The 15,928-nt window shown below is 35.4% G+C and overlaps 2 protein-coding genes across 2 annotated transcripts; one reads left to right on the top strand and one right to left on the bottom strand.

Moving 5' to 3' along the window:
* Window positions 1-336: 336 nt before the first annotated feature.
* On the top strand, window positions 337-6,081 carry LOC107784164 (sugar transporter ERD6-like 6). Its single transcript, XM_016605242.2, has 18 exons — window positions 337-759; window positions 1,375-1,437; window positions 1,517-1,606; window positions 1,720-1,779; window positions 1,884-1,949; window positions 2,051-2,116; window positions 2,209-2,284; window positions 2,816-2,880; window positions 2,961-3,053; window positions 3,194-3,274; window positions 3,362-3,446; window positions 3,933-3,979; window positions 4,135-4,197; window positions 4,278-4,337; window positions 4,435-4,500; window positions 4,595-4,654; window positions 4,902-5,016; window positions 5,656-6,081. The coding sequence occupies exons 1-18, from the start codon at window positions 559-561 to the stop codon at window positions 5,766-5,768; spliced, it is 1,470 nt and encodes a 489-aa protein (XP_016460728.2). The 5' UTR covers window positions 337-558; the 3' UTR covers window positions 5,769-6,081.
* A 4,487-nt stretch (window positions 6,082-10,568) lies between these two features.
* On the bottom strand, window positions 10,569-12,892 carry LOC107784165 (3-ketoacyl-CoA synthase 4). The gene has a single exon (XM_016605245.2). It carries the CDS (start codon window positions 12,445-12,447, stop codon window positions 10,897-10,899), a length of 1,551 nt encoding a protein of 516 aa, XP_016460731.2. The 5' UTR covers window positions 12,448-12,892; the 3' UTR covers window positions 10,569-10,896.
* Window positions 12,893-15,928: the final 3,036 nt, after the last annotated feature.

The following is a 15,928-nucleotide window of genomic DNA, read 5'->3' on the forward strand; positions in this document are numbered from 1 at the left end:
GTTAAACACATCAACAAGAATTGTGGTGGAGTGATAAGTAGTCTTTCATCCTTAACCAGAGGTCTCCGGTTCGAGCCCCTGGGTATGGAGTCGTCTTTGTTAGGGAGCACTTTATCCCCAATATGGGACTTTCCGGCACGAATCCGAATTTAGTCGGGTCCCAATATGAATACCGAACACCGGGGCAAACCAAAAAAAATGTCCACGTTAAACACATGAGAAACGAACATGACAAAGACAAAACAGTAAAAAGGAAAAATAGACCAAAAGTTTTACCTGGGACCCTTTTTGTGCTAAGTACATTACAGCCACCGTCCACAGAAATGTACTTTTCTTAATTTAGCTACTGTTGTCAGTCATAACTATTTTCATTCTTTCTTCCAAACCTCTTCAATTATATCTGTTTAATTCCCTCTTTCTTTGTCTGAAAACAATTAATATCACCCATATTTCCTAATTCTTGCTCCCTTTTCTTTTGCTGTCTAAATATCAAACAACTTCCTTATTCTTGATCTAATAGTTCAAATTTTCAAGAATTGTAAAGGGGTTGACTTAAAAATGAGTTCAGAAGAAAATAATGAAGATGGGAGAGGAGGAGGAGATCTGAGGAAGCCATTTTTACACACTGGAAGTTGGTATCGAATGGGTTCAAGGCAATCCAGTTTGATGGGTTCTTCTCAAGTTATGCGAGATAGCTCTATCTCTGTTCTTGCTTGTGTTCTCATCGTTGCTTTGGGCCCAATTCAGTTTGGTTTCACTGTATTGACTTTTCTAATCTCTCAACTCTTTCTTTTTCAAGTTTCTTTATTTTGGTTTTTATACTATTAGAAACTTCAAGTTTGATGGAAAAAGATTAAATTTTGAATGAAATTGACTTCTTTAGATTCTTTTATTGTGTAGAGGAATTACAATTTAGGTAAAAGGTTGCATCTTTATTGGGATTACAATTTGTTATGCCATTCTAATTACTTACATTTTTCTCATTCAAATTCTTGTCTTTGATTGTGTTGTTAAAGACATGATTAAGTAAATAAATATGTGCTCGGAAGTTTTTAGATGAGATGATCCCATGATTTAACAATTGCGACGTGTCTGTTTGACAATCTTCAAATTTGGTGGAAGAGGATAAATTTGAATGGAATATAAGGTTTTAGGTTTTTTCCTTGTGGTCAAAGGATCACAATTGGTTAAAAGGTTGTATCTTTATTGGGATTACAGTTTGTTATATCATTTTTATAACCTGAACCTCTGGAGTTGACATTTCCTTTTTGTGCCTACACTTTATTCGGTGACCTACCCGATTTAGATTGCTGCTATGGATATTTGCATGTGTGTCTCTATTTGATCAATTGTTTGTTCTTGTTGTATTTGAAGTGTGGCTACTCTTCTCCTACGCAAACTGCAATTATGAAAGATCTGAAGCTCACTGTTTCTGAGGTCCGGAAAAGTCATTCTTGCTTTCTATTTTAATTCGATTTGTTTTAGTGCTATTGTTGACTAAAATTGATCTTCTCAGTTCTCTTTGTTCGGTTCTTTATCGAACGTGGGTGCTATGGTTGGTGCAATATCTAGTGGTCAAATCTCAGAGTACATTGGGCGAAAAGGGGTAAGAGATCATTGCATCAAATTAAATAAGATTCTTGTTTTTCATTTACTATTTCTGTGTATTTCCCTTTATTGCTCAAGTGGATTCTCAACTCCTTTTTTGTCCTACTGCAGTCTTTAATGATAGCTGCTTTACCTAATATCATTGGTTGGCTTTCCATCTCATTTGCCAAAGTAAGACATTTTACTCGAAGTGTATGATATGGTGCCTCGTGAACCTACATTGCGACGTATGTACTTGTTTCTCCCTTGTTTTTTTACCTTCCGATATGGTTCAGGATCCTTCCTTTCTGTACATGGGAAGATTGCTGGAAGGCTTTGGTGTGGGAATAATCTCTTATGTGGTACTATTTAATTTCTTAAGTCTTTTGTGGTTACAATTATTGGATACACTGACATTGTCAAAACTTAATGCTTAAGCTTTTGGCTTTTTGATGTTTTTTAGGTTCCTGTATATATTGCCGAGATAGCACCTCAAAATTTGAGAGGGGGTCTAGGGTCTGTTAACCAGGTTCGTTGAGTTAGTCACTTGCTTTCCTTATAAACCAAAGTTCTTAATGCGTGCTAAATCAATCACATGCTATCATTTCTATCTTGATGCAGCTCTCTGTTACAATCGGGATCATGTTGGCCTATTTACTGGGACTTTTTGTTAATTGGAGGGTGCTTGCTGTTCTTGGTAATGATTATTCCTCTTGAAAACTCTCGTTAAGACTACATTGTACAGTTATTACGTCACATTATCGTTTTTTCGCTGGTGAATGACATTCATTGTGTATCATTACCTCCTTGCATCCACATGGAAGTAAAAGATTGATATAAAAATCTTCTTTTTTATATATCACTCAAAGGATATTGAATATTACATCATACCCCTTGAGGTGCGGCTCCTCCCCGGACCCTGTGCGATGCCTTGTGCACCGGGCTGCAAACAAACTCAAAGGATATTGAATATTAGTAAAAGATTGATCTGAAAAATCTTCTTTTTTTACACTTTTGGGGAGAGGGTTATGCTTCTTCTTAATTTTTCAATGATCAGCTCTAAAAGAAAAACGATTACCTAACAATTTCCAGATTAAACTTTGAATAAGCTGGCATATGACCGTGGCATAGCCACAGAAACCCATGGAAATGTTTAATTGTACTTGAACTAAGTAAATCCATGGAAATGTTTAATTGTACTTGAACTAAGTATTGTTTTCTCTTATAGGAACATTGCCTTGCCTAGCACTGATACCTGGATTATTTTTCATCCCCGAATCTCCGCGGTGGTTGGTGAGCTACATTATATGCCTGATTCCTTCGAGGCGTTAGTTGCTGTTTTTTCTCATTTAAATTTCTGTGTAAAAACATAGGCCAAAATGGGTTTAACAGAAGATTTTGAGACTTCATTACAAGTTCTTCGAGGGTTTGATGCTGACATTACCAATGAAGTAAATGAAATTAAGGTAAATTATCATATAAAGCAGTTTTGCTGTATTAACTCTCTGAAAAAAGGTTATTGCTACACATGCAATTCCAAATAGAACTTGCTGCTAAATTTGTAGTTAATAGTGCATTTTTTCCCTGTGTGTGTATGCGTGTGTAGAGGTCTGTAGCATCAACAAGCCGCAGAACAACAATGCGTTTTGCGGATCTCAAACAAAGAAGATATTGGTTACCTCTTATGGTATTTTGACGTCTCTTGCTGTTATTGAAGTCTCTTTGTTAGTCTATGCCCCTGTGTTTATCAATCTTTTTAATTTTTCACGTATAGGTAGGAATTGTGCTACTTATCCTGCAGCAATTAGGAGGAATCAATGGTGTGATATTCTATTCCAGCAACATTTTCCTATCTGCTGGTACGTAGATAGCATTAAACAAGCGATTGTGTTTGTCATCTGTTAAATATGGAAGTAGCTGTAGCATTTGCCTCCTCAAAACGAAGTGTCATGTTAAGTGTGTCATGTAGCATCTATCTCTTTGATATGATCCGCTGCTGGCAAAACCAGAGGCAGATCCGAGATTTAAACTTTATGGCCATTATATTTTTACAGTTATGGGTTCATATCTACCATTTTTTGCTAATTTAATGATTTACATATAAATTATACTCCTCGTCGAAAGTTATGGGTTCGATTGAACCCGTCAGTTTAACAGTACATCCGCCACTGGACAAAACTGAGTTGTGCTAGATAATACGTCATGAGAACCCTTGAAATAAACTAATTGACTAAGATCGATCTTTTACCTCATACACCAGTCCTTCAGTTACTTAAATCTCTTATGATCTACAACTTTTTTTATGTGATATAAGTCTCTCTAATTTAGCTGTCTCAATTTGACAGGTATTTCTTCAAGTAATGCTGCAACTTTTGGTGTTGGTGCTATTCAGGTCCGGCTTCTAAATATTTTTGTTTCTCTTATTTAATTTCCAAGTATGCATATTATTCAGAAAGGAAGGGAAAGTTTTCGATTTATGTGTAACACTTGCTTGCATTGCTTTCCTGCAGTCAGATTTAATCACTATCCGTCATGTTATTCATGTAGGTTGTTGCCACTGCAGTTGCGACATGGCTGGTGGATAAAACTGGACGTAGACTTTTATTAATTGTAAGTTTTATAAAAGTCATAACATATATGCATAGTTTTCCAACTTTTGACTTAAATTATAAGGGAAATGCTTTTTGTAGGTCTCATCTACTGGAATGACTGTTAGTCTCCTAATTGTTGCCGTTTCCTTCTATCTGAAGGTAATTTTGTGGAATAAGTTGCTTTTGCGTGAAGAAATGAAACTTAAACTTATCTTATCATCTTTCTCATCGTTTGTTATCTTTTGTATTTGATCAGGGTTTTGTATCTGAGGACTCTACCCTCTATGGTGTATTGGGAATATTATCAGTAGTAGGGGTGGTGGTATGTACCATTCTCGATGTGTACGCCATTCTCTCTTAAAAAGACATGCTTAAAGTAACATATTTTCATTTTTCTAACCAACTTCTCGTTTCAGCTCATGATTATTTCATTCTCACTCGGAATGGGCCCGATTCCATGGCTTATAATGTCTGAGGTACTTATTTTTTTATTTATCTTGTTACGCTAAATTTCAGCTTGGTATTGAGTTCTCTTAGTACCCGCTTTTGAGAATTATATAGTCTGTTGTACTAGACAATTTCTGAGCAATTGAAGTAGGTCCAATTATCTAGGATACTGATCTGGAATGACATGGACGACTGTTGATGAAAATTTTCGTGCTTGCCTTTACGTTGTTAATTTTTTATTTTTTTAAAACTTATTACGTGCATCTGGTATTTTAGATTCTTCCAGTCAAGATCAAAGGCCTCGCTGGAAGTACAGCAACATTAGCCAACTGGTTATTTTCGTGGGTAATAACAGTGACTGCACCGCTGCTTATGGCTTGGAGCAGTGGAGGTATATCTTTCTCTCCGGCTTACACCACATGTACCTCTTTGTATGCGTATTAGTATAACATCCATCTCTGCTATGTGGCCACGCTACCCCTCCGGGGTAAGGGTAAGGTCTGCGTATACTTTACCCTCCTCAGACCCCACTGGGTGGGATTCTACTGGGTTGTTGTTGTTGTATCCATCTCTGCTATGTGGCCATGGACATGTATAGCCATTTTGGTCCGCGTAGCATGATACGATTCCCCCATTATGAATACGTGTGTTGAAAAGTTTCGGCACTTTCATATGGACTTTTAGAACATGATCATATTGGTAGATCTAATGTAGGGGTCTCTTGGTATGATGGATAAGCAAAAATAATCCTAGGATAAAAATTTAGTACGGCCTTATCCCTTGTTTGGTTACTAATCCTGGGATAAGTTATCCCAGGATTATTAAAAATAGTACCGAGATAACTTATTCCGTCCAAGGGTGGAATAGTAATCCCAGGGTAAAGCAGTAAAATTGACAACCCCAGGATTAATGCAACATATCAAACAGTCTATAAAAAATAATACTAGGATAACTAATCCCAGCATAACCAATCCCAACATAACTTATCTTCAACCAAACCACCCCTTAATGTATGTACATTTTATATCAGGAACCTTCACCATTTACATGGTTATGTGTGCTTTCACCGTGGCGTTCGTGGCAATTTGGGTACCGGAGACGAAAGGAAGAACTCTGGAGGAGATTCAGTTTTCCTTCAGATGAAGAATCTTTATTTTGTCATTGTTCTTTCTACTCCCTTGTTCCTCCTTGTTCTTTTTGTCACAATATCTATTTCCTTTGTGCAAAAGTTTCAATTTTTTGATATGTATAGGAAAAGTTAGTGGCATTGCTGCTTCATAGAGTGTGTATTTCATCTTCAGCTTATCAGCCCTTTACGAATTGTTTTCTTTTGTTGTATTTCTTGTTTGCTTGTTTCTGCAGCTGTAATTTACTAGTATGATTTTTTTGTATATTGCAAGGGTGATTATTTCATTCCATTTAAATAATGTGCAAAAAGGAAAATTTTATCCTTTAATTTAGGTGTCTTTGTAATCAAACTTTTTTTCTGATCAGCTTTCATCCTAATGTATAAAAGGGACGCCCGGTGCATTAAGCTCCGGCTATGTGCGGGGTCCGGGGAAGGGCCGTAACACAAGGGTCTATTGTACGTTGTCTTCTCTTACCCTGCATTTTTGCAAGAGGTTGTTTCCACGGCTCTCGAATCCGTGACCTCCTGGTCACATGTAGTAATTTTACCAGTTACGTCAAGGCTCCCTTTTTGTCGTCCTAATATATGTATGTGAAAAAGTTAGTGGTTGCAGTTTCATGAACTTGTATTGTTCTTTACCGGGGGCTTTTTCTTTACCATATGAGATGCTGCCACTAATTATCTATGATTTTCCCGAAAAGAACAAAAATACTTTAACAATAAAAATCTGTGAGTTTTAGTGGTTTCTATACGTATAAATTTTATTCCATAATAGAATTTCACACTAAAAATAAGATGCTTCGACTGTCCTCAAATTATGTTACTCTTTTTCTTAGACTGTGTGAATACTTTCATATTATCACCAAGGATGTGTGGGATTAATAAGATTCATCTATCTTTTTAATCCAGGAGTTTTCCACGTTGTGCACTAAGTAGTTTTCATGATGATAGCTGTTGTTTTTTTCTTTTTCCAAATTGTCCTTCTCGATTCATAAGCGCCAAATGCAATCTACAGTACCAGCATAGTCATTTGTTCCAAACCATTAGAATTGAAAAGCCAAAAAAATAAATAGTGAAACTGTGACATTTTTGAAAGTGAAGCGGCCCCATGAATTCTCTTTTCCTCCTTTTTTTGTTTGTTTTATTTTTTGTGTGTTTTGAGCCGAGGGTGTACCTGAAACAACCTCTCTACTCCCTCGGGGTAAGGTATGCGTATCCTCCCAACAGAGGCGGGTCAATGATTTAAAGTTTATGAGTTCCTATAACAACCTTAAGTAAATATACAATAAATAATTGGATTCACAATCAAATATTTATGGATATTTAGTAGATTTTTTAATACATATACATGGTATATGCAAAAGCTACTGGGTTCACGGGAACTCACGCCCCTGCTCCCTAGACCCCATTTATAAATTTTTACTGGGTTGTTGTTATTGGCGGTGGTGTGGGGGGAGGGGAGGTGTGTCAGCGTGGGGGCTCTAGAAAGAATGGCTGAGAAACACCATCCTGAATTTTCTGCCCTTTTAGGATATAGAAAGCCAATTTTGGATTTCACATTCTTCTATAACCAGACAGAGAAATTAAAGTGGGGCAGGCTATGAGTTCTGAAAATCTATGTGCGGTTTGCAATTGTCGCAAGACAATGTGCAGTACAAGCTTGTAACCATTTGCAATCACATTACCCCATGAGATGAGTTCATCAACATGAGGCATGACTGCTTACCACTCAAAGCAATTATATCTATTCATTTTATAGATAGTATTTGACTGGAGATTTCCTTTGAAAAAAGAAAAGATTATTGGCACGTATTAAAATGTTATTCAAATTTGTGGTTTTAATCATGTCATAATATTTATATAACTATAAGAGTATGTCATTAAGGATAAAGTAGAAGTTTAAAACTAAAGAGCAATTGTTGTTCAGAACCGGTGACATAAAATGGAACAGAGTAATTGTTACTCCCTCCGGTTCACAATAAGTTACCAATTTGTTTTTTCATTTTGGTTCACAATAAATGTCTAATTATGTAATCAAGAAAGAATTCAATTTGTTTTTACAAAATAACCCCTATGTACATATTCCTAAAAAGTTCTTACTCCTCACATTAAATGTTTAATTAGGGGTAGTTTAGTCATAGTATGTATTTTTGTATAGAATTTAGTATTTTCTTAATGGGCGTGCTAAAAGCAAATTGGTCACTTGTTGTGAACCGGAGGGAGTAATGAGAAGCTTTCAGAAACCACTATGTTTTATTAGTTGTTAGCTAGTTATAGCGACCATTTACTATATTACTTCCTATAGCTATGTTTTCAGTTTTTTTTAGAGTGTATTCGATGTATTTAAGCTATTGTATTCATGAATACAGTAGCATTTCTAGGCGTGAAACAGAGAATTACAGCTAGACAGATTTTTGTATTCGACTGTATTCACAGAGTGAAACACGGGATTACAGCTAGACAGATTATTGTATTTGACTGTATTCGACTATATTCACGATATATATTTGTGAATACAGTAACGTAAATAGCGCAATTCATGGTCTATTCAGCTGTTTTTAAACGGAAAGTGAATCAATTAACATAATAGACTCCTGATATAACTCAACAAACTCAATTATAACACACGAAATTTGTATTTCCAGTTATAAAAAAGATTCTCAATCGAAAAACACCCAAAAAACATAGAAATCTTCAGAGAAAATATGCTGAATATTTTTCTCACCGATAAATACAACTAAAATATAGCAATTTGAATACATATATACATCTGAATACATAAATTATATTAATTAAAAAAATATATGAATACATTCATGGAATACAACGAGATAGTGAATACAATGAAATACATGGAATACAGCGAGGTACTTTGAAATACAATAAAAAAAAGACAATAAATACAATGAAGTACATGTAAATACATCGAGATACATTGAAATATATTAACAGAAAATTCAAGTTACTCAGCCCCAAACTCTGTCGTCTTTATTCAAGAACAAACCCTAATATTTATTTTCGCTCAATTCCCTTGTCCGTTTCTAGGCCAGCAACATTGCCATTGATCTATGGGCAGATAACATATCAGTAAAGCCATTTTCTCTAAAGAAGTGGAAATCTCATCAAAATCTAAGCACTGAAGAGGTGAATGATTTCAATAGCAGATTGTCTTCAAAAGGAAATACAGGTTTGAAAAGGAAAATAGCAGTACTACTCGCGTTGATGGAGAACACTTTAAAGAAATGGGGATACAGTTTCGCCACTTTTTCCTTATATAAAACTACAATTTACAAACTTCAATTGAGACAGAAAAATAGCCTCCAGATTGTTGATTCCATGAAACTAAAGAGAAACAAAAAAAGGAGAAATTTCCCCAACATTTCATAGGCTAAGCAACGTCTTCATACTCTTCATTATAAAAGTGAAACTTATTAGCATCCAAATGGAGCAGGGTGGCAAGTCAACGACCATCAGAATGTGATGGATCTTTCTCTCTAGGGCTTGATTTCGATATTGATTCAGAGCCCCAACCCACTGACAATGAAAATTTCGCGAGACAATCAAGATGAATCAGTGGAGAATAGTGATTGTATTCTTGGAGAAAGACTGGCGTTGAGAGAGAGAATGAAGAAAAATTTGAAAGAATGAGAGAGAAAAATAATACAAAGAATATTTTATGGCTTAAGGGTAGGAGGTGACAATAAATAGATATTTGGCTATTAAAAATCAAAAGGTAGCTATGAAATATAATTTTTTAAAAAGGTATTTATTTAAAATAAATAAGGTATCAACTTTGATAAAAATGATAACCTTCAAATGGTCATGCTACGAATCAAGTGCACCAGCCAAGAAATTTCGCGAAAAATAACTAAAGAGATGCCTTTATGCGGATCAATTGGTTTTGTGACTCTTTACAAACTTGTTTTTAGTTTTATAATCCTACCTTAAATCATTTACTTAACTTTAAAATTGTAAAGGGGCGTGACTTACGAATAACACCCTTTTATGCAAAAGATGCAAAGAAAACGTGGACGAATTACTTCTGTCACTGCTGCCTCATTAAGCAAGGAATCTAAACTTTTCAATAATCGTTACAATCCATCCACATAAAAGTGTCCCCTGCATAGTGAATTTCATTGTCGAATCTTTCCACATGCAGGAATTGAAACAATATCGTTGCATCCAAATTAGGTTCCTAGCCTTACTATAGTAAGACAGCAAATGAACAACCAGCAAACCTAGAGGCGAAGCTTCCACATAGGAACCCGTGGGAACAAAATTTAATGAAAAATTTGTACATATATGTGCAGAACAAAATGTAACTATTGTTTACAAATATTTCAATACAATGTGTTCCCAAGTCCTAAAACTCAGTAACTGACAGTCCAAATTCGAACAATCTCCCTTAGTTATGCCCAAGCATTTTGCTAGTAGTGCTAACACAACTTTCACAACCAGGCAATACTGAAAAGTCTTCAGCACAACCTTACTTGAACCGAGGGTCTACGAAAACAACCTCTCTACCTTCACCAAGGTAGGGGTAAGGTCTGCGCATACATTACCCTCCCCAAACCCTACTTATGGGATTACACTGGGTTTGTTGTTGTTGTTGCTTCAGCACAACCTTGTCCTGTAATCCTTGTCGGCTACGTAATAACAGACCTTATGTCTCACCTAAGGCCAGGTAGCCAAGATAAACTGAACACCGTCTTAGGACTTACTGGACTAAATTCTTGAGGATGATGAAATTTATGAAATAGATAAATAACAACGATGAACATCAGATGCCACTTATGGAATCATTTGGCTCACAGTGAGAAATAAGTAAGGCCTACTCACAAATTCAATCATGAAGAAATGTTCATTGAAACAAGTTCACTAACTATCAGAATAGCACTCACTACACATATCAAGATACGAGTAAAGGTTGAAATGGTACAACACTAATTAGCATCAGGCCCTAACCAAGAAAAGAAAAACTGATGCTTGATTCATGAATTGAAAGTAAACGGGAAAATTGGAGGCAGAGCATCACTAAGCTTCAAGCAAAGAGGCGCCATGAAGTACATGTAACTTGAGAGGACATGGCCATTGAAGCATCTACTAATAACCGTGACCTGCATAATCATGATCTCTGCCGTGTTATGAGACTACTTTTACAGGATACCTGTCAATACAATCTTCCCAGGGACCATTTTGAGAAGGCTTTACATTTCGCAGTGCCTGCCAAACAGCACTATTACATTTAAAACCACTTCCAAATGCTATCTGCCAAACTTTGTTACCTTTCCGCATTCTTCCTTTGGCCTCTGTATACGCCAGTTCATACCAGATGGAGCTGGACGAAGTATTTCCAAAGCGGTGCAGTGTCATTCGAGATGCCTCAACATGAACCTGCGTCAGCTGCAAATTCTTTTCCAGCTCGTCAATAACGGCTCTTCCACCAGCATGTATGCAGAAATGATCAAAGGCCAACTTGAAATCTGGAATATAAGGCTTCACATGCTTATTGCATATTTTCTTTATTATCAGAGTAGCAAAGAACAGAAGCTGCTCGCTGATGGGTAGAACAAGAGGACCCAAGGTAGTGATATTCGTCTTAAGTGCTCCACCAGCGATTGCCATGAGATCTTTCGATAAAGATACCCCAGTTTTCCCAGCATCATCCTGTTCTTGGTAAACACAACGAAACGCCTTATCATCAGCCCCGCGATGTGTCCTAACTACATGAACAAGCTTATATTTTGCCCTTCTTCTATCCACAGACTTGTTAGACAGCAGAACAGCTGCACCCCCGACTCTAAACAAACAATTTGGTATCAACATGGACTTCTTATTCCCAAAATACCAATTCTGAGTAATATTCTCAGTACTAACAACAACAGCATAGGTATTCCTGTGCACTTGCAACATGTCCTTAGCAAGATCAACCGCAATCACACCAGCACTACAACCCATACCTCCCAGGTTAAAACTCCTTATATTACCTCTCAACTTATACTTGTTCACAATCATAGCCGAAAGCGATGGCGTCGGATTGAACAAACTACAATTTACAACAAGTATACCTATATCCTTAGGCTTCACAGAGGTATTAGCAAACAAATTATCCAGTGCACCAAACATAACTTGCTCAGCTTCTTCCCTGGCAGCCTGCATAGAAGGCTGCGGGGGAAGATGATGCATGGCCTCGGGAACATAGGTCTCGTCTCCGAGGCCAGAACGTTCTAGAATCTTCCGCTGAAACTCAAGCGAAGACTCATCGAAATCACCGGTGAGCCGCGAGTGCTGCATGAACCGTTCATAAGGAGCCTTGAGTTCATCAGGAGCTTTATAACAAGAGTAATCAACCAAATAAACCGGGCGCGGCCGGGTCATGATGTAAACCGTGGATCCGAAAACTAAAACCGCCGAACAAATAATAACAGAGACTAGATTATACTTCAAATGTAGCCATAAGTGACGAATATCATCAGGATTCATTTGTGAAGCTTCAATTAAAATCACAGCCATTACAGGAATCAAACAAAGAGTCAATAAATTAGAGATCAAGTAATGGTAACCTAATTTAACGTACTTCAAGTTTACACTCTGAAGGAAATCCGGCAACCTCCGACTCTGCTGGATCTGAACTCCGACTGGTTCAGCGCCGCCACGGGCGGTGTTGACTTGAGCGCCGGCGCCTCCGTCCATGGCGGCGAAAGAGAGAGAAGATAAAATGTGCTAAGAAAAAAATGAGAAGAAAAAAAAAAGAGTTTGAAAGGCTCTAGACCTCTCTCACTCTTGTTCTTCTTCTTCTCTCTAGAACTAGAATGATTGGGACTAGCAGTGGAGCTGACTTTTTGGAAATTGCAAATTTAGCATAAGGATTCCGAATGGGAGCATTTTACTCTATTTTCACGTAAAACGCCGTGCTCTTATAATACAACTCCACATCCAATTTTAGTCGTCTCTTTCTGTCATTGTCCCGAGAAATTCCTCTAATTTTTTCTGTTAAAAATATTCAAAATGTAAAATGAGAAGAAAATTAAATCAATCGGCTATTGTCTAAAAATATTTAAATTTGAACTCGAGATATTTAATTTTTTTGGTTATATATATGGGGCGGGGAAAACATATTTATGGAAAATCGAACCTCCACCTACCTTGTTAAGGCGCTTGAGTTATTTTAGACTCATTACATTCGAGCTGGTGTAGTTAGATGGATGAAATTTTATCTTAACTAGGGATCTTGGGTACGAATTTTAGTATGAAACGCTTTTCCTTAGCAGTCATACGTAAACATAAATTTAAATTAATCGAATCAATATAACATAAAGCGGCTTATTGTACACACAAAAAAAGGCTAAGATAGAACAAAAAAAACATGTCTAAAAGATTTATGTGATTGAATCCTTTTTTTTTTTTTGAATAATTGATTGCTTGTACTGTCGAATAAATTAACTTTTGTCATGTTGTGCAATGTCGGGCTGGTATTAGTGATACTCCATTTTTTTAAGGACAGCCAAGATGCTTCGATGGACATAGGGACCATACATCTATCACCTTCAAAATAAATACAGAAAAATAAAATGTAGTATCTCGTACATGTCTTTAATGCAGATTTTGTCACCACAAATTCTCTCATTTATGATGTTGGATTTAATAAGATATACAGTAAAACCTCTTTATAATAGACTCGTTTGTTTCGAATATTTTTGGATGTTATAGCGAAGTGCGGTTATAGAGAACATATATTATAACATAACATAAAAATTTGTTCCGAAAAAGCTTGACTTTTATAGCGAGGTATTATTATATATGAATGTTGTTATAGAGAAGTATGATTGTAATTTCATTATCGACCGGTCGAACACATGTACGATAATACATTGAACATACATATTCTGATATTCATTTTTTGTTTTTAAGTTTCTTAATTTGAAATCTTGCACCTTCAAAAATCGAGGAGGTAATATTATGTTATCAAATTATGTACTTGTTTTTTTCTCGAACTGAACACAATTTTTAAATTTTATATGCTTATTGAAAGAAATTTTGCATCTCCAGAAAAAGAAACATTTGAAGGTTAGTAATGCTTAATATAATTATCCTCTCTCCGTTCACTTTTACTTGTTCAATGTTGACTTTGCACACCCTTAAGAAATAATAAATAAAATGCATAATTTATCATACTACTCATATTAATTGGTGTATAGTCTTAATGGATTTGGAATGAGTAATTAATGCTAAGGGAAAAACAGGAAAAATAAATTATTTTTCTCTTAATATGTGAAAGTTGACAAGTAAAATTGAAAATCTATTTTTAGTAAAAGTGAACGGAGGGAGTATTTGAAAAACAAATATTGTTAAATGCTAGTTTTTTTTTAATCTTTGAAACATTTACAATTGGAAATAAATGTTTGCTATAAATACAGTGGGTGAATCATAAAACTCTTAAGAGAGTGTTTTATTGGCTTTTAAGCTGGTCAAATCAACTTTTAAGCTTCTTTTAGCTTTTTGTATTATTTGACAAAATTAAAAATTGCTTAAAATAAGTTAAAAGCTGCTTAAAACAAGCCAAAAATCATAAATTGCCTTAATACGGGCATGTAATACTTATAAAAAAGCTTTTATGACATTTTCAAATATTTCCCTTAATTCGAGCGTGCGACCATTTCAAACTTGGAAAAGTAAGTACATTTTGATAATTCAAACACTTACCAACTCATATTTCTAATTTGTTTAAGTTTTGATTTTTCAAAAACTGACTAAAATTATGAGGTGGCTGAAGTTGACAAAGATTACCATTCTAGAGAAAGTTTAGTTAGGAAGCGATTGTTCCTTTTCATTTATCAAAATGCACTAAAGTATTCAAGCATTTGTTGCATTTTGTTATTGTAAGCATATTGTATATTTTATTTTTAATTAGCTCCTTAAAATATGATGCACCGTTTGAATTAAATACTAGATAGAAATAGAGAATAAATAGAGGAGTATGTGGTATTAAAGTATACCATATGTAAAGCACGATGAAATAAAACATCAATTAGCCCCATCTGACCATATATAATACTTACTCCGCTTCACTGATCAATTTGTTTTTTTTTTTATTTTGGTCCAAAATAAGTGATCATTTATATAATCAAGAAAGAATTTAATTTGTTTTACAAAATTACCCTTATGTACATATCCCTAAAAAGTTGTCTTACTCCTCACATTAAATATTTAATTAAGGGTAGTTTAGTCATACTAGGTTTTTTTGTATAGAATTTAGTATTTTCTTAATGAGAGTGCCAAAAGCAAATTGGTCACTTATTGTGAACCGAAGGGAGTACCATTTTAATTGTTACATTTCTTTGTATTGCGTGCTCAAGTTGAAAATATTGTAGGAAGCTTATATAAAATCTGTAATTTAAATTTCAAACTTTAACTTTCAACTTTTATGATTAAATGTATCATAAAAAGTTATCCAATCGATCTAAATTCTCAAAATATTACAGTAAATTTGAGTCAAGCCCTAACACTTATTTTGAGACAACTAAAAGCTTTTTGGCGCGGTACACAAATATTACGGGAGGTTATTGGTGTAAACATATTTATACAATTTAAGTTATCTTTTAAATAATTTGTATACGATCAAAATCGGGTTCGTCCATGACGTGATAGATCAGGCTCAGAACATGAGGGGCTGAAGATCGACTCCAAGTCCTACCGAACCGGAACCCGAGGTCAAAATGTTTGTCTTCGAGAAAATTGAGTCTGTGATCCCGTAGTCGACCCTGACCCCGAACGAGATCGAGTAAACATTGTTAGCGTAACCAACAGAAGACCGAAATATCCGTGACCGGTCGGATATTACGGTGAGAATGTCGCACGTATCAATAAGGAACCGACAATCAGCAAATCAAGAGATTTTTACCTTTTATAGAATTGTAACTAAAGTAAGACTCCCCTACTATATAAAAGGGGTCTGATAATTCGTTTAACATATTGTAACACGCATTTCAAAGCAATACACTATTTTTCTCTTTAAGCTCTTACTCAAATGTGTCTTGATACCAATCGAAGTGCATCCAGTTCGAAAGTGACCACCCAATACTTTAACTGTTATGTGGTTTGAATTTACTTTATCATTATTTATTTCAATTGCAATCTATTTTATCATTTAATCAAATTAATTCACATGTCCTTA

This window comes from Nicotiana tabacum, chromosome 16 (assembly GCF_000715075.1).
Source record: "Nicotiana tabacum cultivar K326 chromosome 16, ASM71507v2, whole genome shotgun sequence".
NCBI classification, from domain to species: domain Eukaryota; kingdom Viridiplantae; phylum Streptophyta; class Magnoliopsida; order Solanales; family Solanaceae; genus Nicotiana; species Nicotiana tabacum.